The 6,345-nt window shown below is 41.0% G+C and overlaps 1 protein-coding gene across 1 annotated transcript; it reads right to left on the minus strand.

Moving 5' to 3' along the window:
* On the minus strand, positions 1 to 499 carry MYCFIDRAFT_173128 (uncharacterized protein; the record flags this gene model as incomplete). The annotated part of the gene is made up of 6 exons (XM_007926510.1): positions 1 to 16; positions 43 to 59; positions 98 to 257; positions 314 to 331; positions 359 to 428; positions 469 to 499. The coding sequence occupies 6 exons, from the start codon at positions 497 to 499 to the stop codon at positions 1 to 3; spliced, it is 312 nt and encodes a 103-aa protein (XP_007924701.1).
* Between the last annotated feature and the right edge of the window lie 5,846 nt (positions 500 to 6,345).

Consider the following 6,345-nt stretch of genomic DNA (forward strand, 5'->3'; position numbering starts at 1 on the left):
TCAGAGGAGTCGACGGCTCAAAGCAGTCAAAAGAAATTTCACGTGCCCTTAGACCCTATCTCTTCTTATCGAGGCTTGCCTACTCGACTACGTTAACGCCTGCTCTGCCGACTATGTTGCCTCTAAGGGCTTCGAAGCTCAAAGTGGAGCGGTAATGGAATTTGACGGCGTCTTCTATATTAGGCAGGGCGAAGCGCGAATACAAGGCTAGGCTATCTTGTCTCAGCCACAGTCTGGGCCACGGAGGCTTGGTTTCCCTTTGTATACAGCGGCATACTATTAGAAGCATATATGCCCGAACGATATTACAAACTCTCCTCGTCGGTTAAGACTGTCCAACACTAGGACGAGGACTCACACGTCGATCAAGACGAAGATATCTAGCAGAACTCGGATAAGGATTCGCATATCCACTAAGATAAGGATTCCTATGTCGAACAAGACGATGTCAACTTAGACGAAGATCACTCTTGCCGATAGTGATGCTTATGCCCGACATACACCCTGTCAATCGGGTTATTATACTACAAACTTTAGCCACGCCGTAATCCCTTTTATTAGACGAGGCGCCCTTATTAGAGTTTGATTCTATATAAGCGAGACGCTACTACTAGAGATTGGTTCTATACACGACGTAATATATAGAACTTGATTATACTTTAATTGTACGCGTAACGCCTCGTTATGCTTTGATTCTATACGTAACGCCTTGTTGCTTCTATATATAACGCCTTGTTATACTTTGATTCTACGCGTAACGCCTTATTATATTTTGATTTTGCGCGTAATACTCGCGCTAGGCCTTGATTTACACTTGGCGCTCTAATTAGAATTTGATTCTATACGTGACGCTACTACTAGAACTTGATTCTGCACGTAACGCGTAATTACACTTTGATTCTTATACGTGACGCGTAATCACACTTTGATTCTTATACGTAACGCCCTTATTACACTTTAATTTACTATACGACGCCTAATTAGAGTCTTATTGCAGCATCGAGGATACGTACCTCTATTACCGTTGTCGCCCTTCCTGTAAATTCGACGAGGAGATAGCGCGCTCTACTAGTAGGTCTAATCTACGTTAGCAAAGATCAATATTAACTAATCTGTTGTAGAGAGAACGCGCTCCTACGATAGCGACCTCGATTTCTCTAACGGCGCCGCTCCTATTGTTAAGAGGCAAATACGAAAGAATTAAGCCTAGACTGCTACTATAGAGAACATGCTTCGGAGGCGCCGGATCCAAGAAGAGCTAGAGATGGAGGTTACTACAATCAGCTCCGACTATACGCCCGCCGCCAAGTACGCTTTTTGTAATTACTAGCGCTACTAGTGCAAGTGCCGGGATGCAGATTAGTTTAGAGGTCTAGACGATATAATACGAAAGGCATTTCTCTAACGACGACTGCCCTTTAACGAGAGAGATGTCTTTAATGTACAAACTTGTCTATTCGGTCTCGTTTATTAGCATCGTTGGATTATAGCCGTTACCTAGACTAGGGATTTCCTAGGAGCTCTAGATAGCGACTCGAGCGTTCCTTAGGCGTACCTCCCTCTTTTACTCGAAGATCGTACTTTTCAATATATAATTAGCGTTCGAGGTTTCGATATTGTATACTAGCTCGGGTATAGAGGCCCTTTTAATATTACGAGAATCTATAAGTACTTCGACGAGACGCGATGCTTTCGATTACCGCAGATTCGCTATAATCTAAAACACATAACTATAGGCATCCTAGTTATAGGGCCTTTATATAGGTGCCTACGCCCTAACTGTACAGTCCGATACTACAATCTACAGATTCGACTAGTAATACAGATCTTCCTTAGCCGACTCGACAGTACTAAAGCTCGCTCGCTCCTATACAGCTCCTAGCTCTAATGCTCTCCTATTACCTACTCTCATCTCGACGAGAACAGCCTATACGGAAATCCTTCGCATACTATATATAAGCTTTTCGTACAAAATAGCTATCGGACGTCGGTATGTGCAGCTAGTAGTGTCTGCTCTAGTCGTTAGGTGCATCTCGATCCTCTATGTCTCTCTAACATCTAGGCTAGAAATGCTACGAACATCAATGAAATTCGTATAGCCGAAGAAGCTTAGATACTAGCATTTAAGCGTGCTAGACTAGATAGCGTCCTTACGAACCTAAGCACTTATGCCGAGTAAGGCTGCACTTACCTCCACTTCTAGCTAGATATGCTCTATTACTATATGCAATGCTACTTTCTACCGCTCCCCTTAATAATAGTCCTCGATCCTCTAGCTTCGAAATACCCGGGCTACGAGTTCTATATACACTTGGTTAATCGATCTTATTTGCCCGCTCCTACGGGAGAGGCCGAGTCGTATCGCCGAACGCGTTTCTAATTATATGTCCTCTGCTATTACTTCTTCGGCAAGTGTGCGGACAGTACTCTAGGATACGGCCAACCGCGTAACACTAATGCCGTCTATGCTGCTACAAGTTTTTCGATTAGCTTAGTTACGGACTGCTTTACGATGAATCAAAAAGACCGCAACCCGACTGCTTTAGGCCGTATTAGGATCAAGTCGAAGCAGAAGCGTAACACGACTACGTCCGATATAGTAGAATACTAAGAATGCGAAAGTGAAGGCCAAAACCAACATATACTATAGATAGAATCCAAAGTAGGCTCCTAGGAGCATTGTTCTAGTTATATTACGATTCCGGTGTTGCTGCTTTTTTTTTCTTTTAGTTTTTTTTTTTTCCTTAGAAGAAAAGCTTTTCTATTGTATATGAAATAAGCTGTGATTAGTATATCTCTAATCAAACTGTGATTAAAGTATGCATGTATTAAGCTCCTATCGCCCGCTTCGCCCGCCCCTCTTACTTATAGTGTCTCTAATTAAACTATAATTAAAGAATGCATATATTAAGCTCCTATCGCCCGCTTCGCTAGCTCCTCTTACTTGCGGTATCTCTAATCAAACTGTGATTAAAGTATGTATGTATTAAGCTCCTATCGCCCGCTTTGCTAGCTCCTCTTACTTACGGTAGCTAGAATTAAACTGTAATTACAGTATGCATGCATTAAGCTCCTATCGCCCGCTTCGCTAGCTCCTCTTCCTTACGGTATCTCTAATCAAACTGTAATCAAAGTATGTATGCATTAAGCTCCTATCGCCCGCTTCGCTAGCTCCTCTTGCGTGCGGTAGCTCGAATTAGGCTGTAATCAAGGTACACACGTATCAAGCGCCTACCTCTCGCCTTAGCAGATCGGAATCTTGGTTATTAGTATAAAATGAACTAAGCTGACGTCTAGCAGCCTTCTGTCCCCCTAATTTCTTAGTCTCCCTACCTCTATAGACATATTAAGCTTTGGAATAAACTTGCCGATGAATCCGACCGTGTAGCGGATGCTATGCCCGTACGTAAGTCTTAGGTCGTGTGTCTCTGCTAGTTGGGTCTCTGTTTCTTCTCGCTTCTAGCATATGCTTTGCGGACGAAGCGAGAAACAACTTAGATCACCTCGTTAGTTAGCTATATAGGGTCGACGAACACGACTATGCTGCCCCTATATAGATTAATGCCGGTACTGTAGGCAGGTGTAGTAGAAAATAGCTCCTTGCCCGACAACTGCGAGGGAATTGTCGCTAGCTCTAGGAAGACAACTGGCAATCCATCTTTCTACGCTTTAAGGGCGAAGAATTTTGTAATAGGTAGGGAGGCACCGAAGGCTGCACTTTTTCTGCTAGCAGTCCTGTTGTCACCTTTCCGCTACTCTGCACTTAGTCTCTTTAAAGCCTTGTATCTCTCGCTGCCGGCGACTGGTATATCGAAATGCCTGGCGGTCGGGTTGTCTTTCTTGTTACTAAACAAGCCTAACATCTCCGCTTGGTCTGTAGTAAGACGAGATCGAAAATATTTTCTTTTCTTTTCTTTTTTTTTTTTTTTTTTTTTTTTTTTTGGCTAGGAGATGTCTCCCCCCTGCCGTGTATTAGACATACGATTTTGCATAGCGAGTCGGGTCTGCGATTTATTGTACAGAAGAGAAAATTATAAGCAGTTGTTAGAAGATTTTAGTGCCCGGCCGATTAGCCCTATATATAATTTCCGAGGCATTCCTTCGTAGATAACCGGATCTAAGAAGTGTTAATATTGCTAGCTAAAACAGGCATTCCGCGGATGCTAGGGTCTCTAACTTTATATTATCGAAACCTAATAGTATAGGGCCTATTTTCTATATAGGAGGTATTACTAAAGTCGCTATAGCTGTCTATTATTACTATAATACTTATTAACTTATTTAATCTAGCTCTTTAATATAGCTTATCTTATCCCTATTTCTATAACCTATTAACTACGCTATTCGCTATTTAGTCCGTTAACCTAAGGCTCCTTTATACCGAAAGAATAGTTTAAATAGATATAGCCCTTTATAACTAACTTCTAAGAGAAACACAAGGGCGCTCGTTATAAGGATAGGTTATCGTAGCGGACGATATACTACTATCGTTATCGGCGTAACTTTAATCGCAATCGAGAGCTAGGTATTAGTATCTATAAGGTAGAGTTTTATAAGAACCTATACGACGCGTCGATAGCTATAATCGTAGTATTCGATCGGAAGGCGGATAAGGAGCCTTATAGCTATAAGGTCGCTCGAGGAGACCGCGATTCGGCGTATAGTAACAACAATATTTATAGTTATACGATAGACTATATAGTAAGGTTAATATAGTAGATTAAGTCGTATTACGAAGCTAACTAGTTATAGGATGTAAGGGCTTCTAGTAACGGCCTCCGGGTTATTATCGAACACTTAATAGATTAGTATAACTATAAAACGGCTTATATATTCTACCTGCTAAAGGAGAGTACTAATATAGGTCGTCTTACTATTATTAGAGCGCACTATGCAAAGAAGGGTATTATAAAGTAGTCTGCTAAGAAGAACCTAAAGAGGGTGTCCCTAACTAAGAAGGGCAATATTCGATTATAGCTAGACAACCTTAATCGTTATCTCGGCCCTCTTACAGACGATATAATAGGCGTAGGACTTTCCTATAAGGCTCTCTCTATCCGTATAGAGGCATTCTAGTATAAAGGTGTTATATAGCAGGCCGACTAGTAGCGTAAGTTGCTAAATAATAGTATTGCTAGAGATATAGGTTCCTATTTCCGGTCCCTATTTCCTAGCTATTAGTACCTTAGGCATTAGCTTTCCGACTTTCTTCCTAATATACAAATTTCGATAGTAACGACTAACCGTCTATATATAGTTATTTCTCTTCGATACGACCTATAAAACGTCCGATAATAACTTCTACCTATTTATAGTCTATATCTGTAATGCCTTCGGCTTCTAGATACTAGGGGGGCATATATTGCTATAGAGCTAGCGAGTAAAGCTACTTAAGGCTAGGCTTTAAGTATTAAAGAAATAGGCACCCGGCTAGAAGCCTATAGTAGCTATAACTAACGACTCGGCTTAAGAACAACGCGCTATTCGACTAGCATTTAAAGAGGAGGAAATAACTATGTATCTCTATTAACGATACGCTAAAGAGACCTTCCTACGACACTTCCCCGAGAAGTAGTATCTATAGGTTTAGCGGCTGTTCTCCTACGCGATTTACTACGCCCGTAGCGACGTAGAAGTTATCGATACTATTAATAGAATAGTATAGGAATTAAGAGACAACTATGCTTTAGATAGACAGGTATAATACCTTATTAATAACTAGCGTAAGAAGTCGTATTTATAGGCGACTTAGGTACGGCTAGGAAGCCCTCTTTTAATATAGGTCCGGATAATATCGTCTCTCGAGGGCTATTATAACGCTATTAAATACGATAAGAGGAAGGAGATAGTCTAGCTGTCTATATATAGCACTATAGTCGAGTTAATAACAATCGACGCTCGATTGTTATAGAAGGCAGACCTCTAAATATACTAGGTTAGGAAATCTACTAACTTCTAGAAGGTTAAAGAGATGCTATTCTTCGAGCGGCTTCAACCTCTAGCGGCTTAGAACCTTGTTAGAAAGCAACTGTTAATTATAGAAGAGTATAAGGCAAAAGGCCTTCCGACTTACTATAGCCTTATGCTATATAATAATAGACAGGAGCCGGCTTACTATAACTGCCTTCTATAGTTTTAAACCTACTTGCCTTGTTACTATATCCTTAGGTTCTACCTATTTGTTACGCCCTTAATACTCTAGTAATAATAGCTATACGTTAATTAATATACCGGCTTTAATTCTACGAATATAAGCCTATATTAGAAGCAGCAAGACAGCGATTAACTATAGCTAGAAGGCTATAAAGACACGCGGAAGCTATAGACTATAGAGGACCTATATCT

Source organism: Pseudocercospora fijiensis (assembly GCF_000340215.1).
Source record: "Pseudocercospora fijiensis CIRAD86 unplaced genomic scaffold MYCFIscaffold_3, whole genome shotgun sequence".
NCBI lineage: Eukaryota > Fungi > Ascomycota > Dothideomycetes > Mycosphaerellales > Mycosphaerellaceae > Pseudocercospora > Pseudocercospora fijiensis.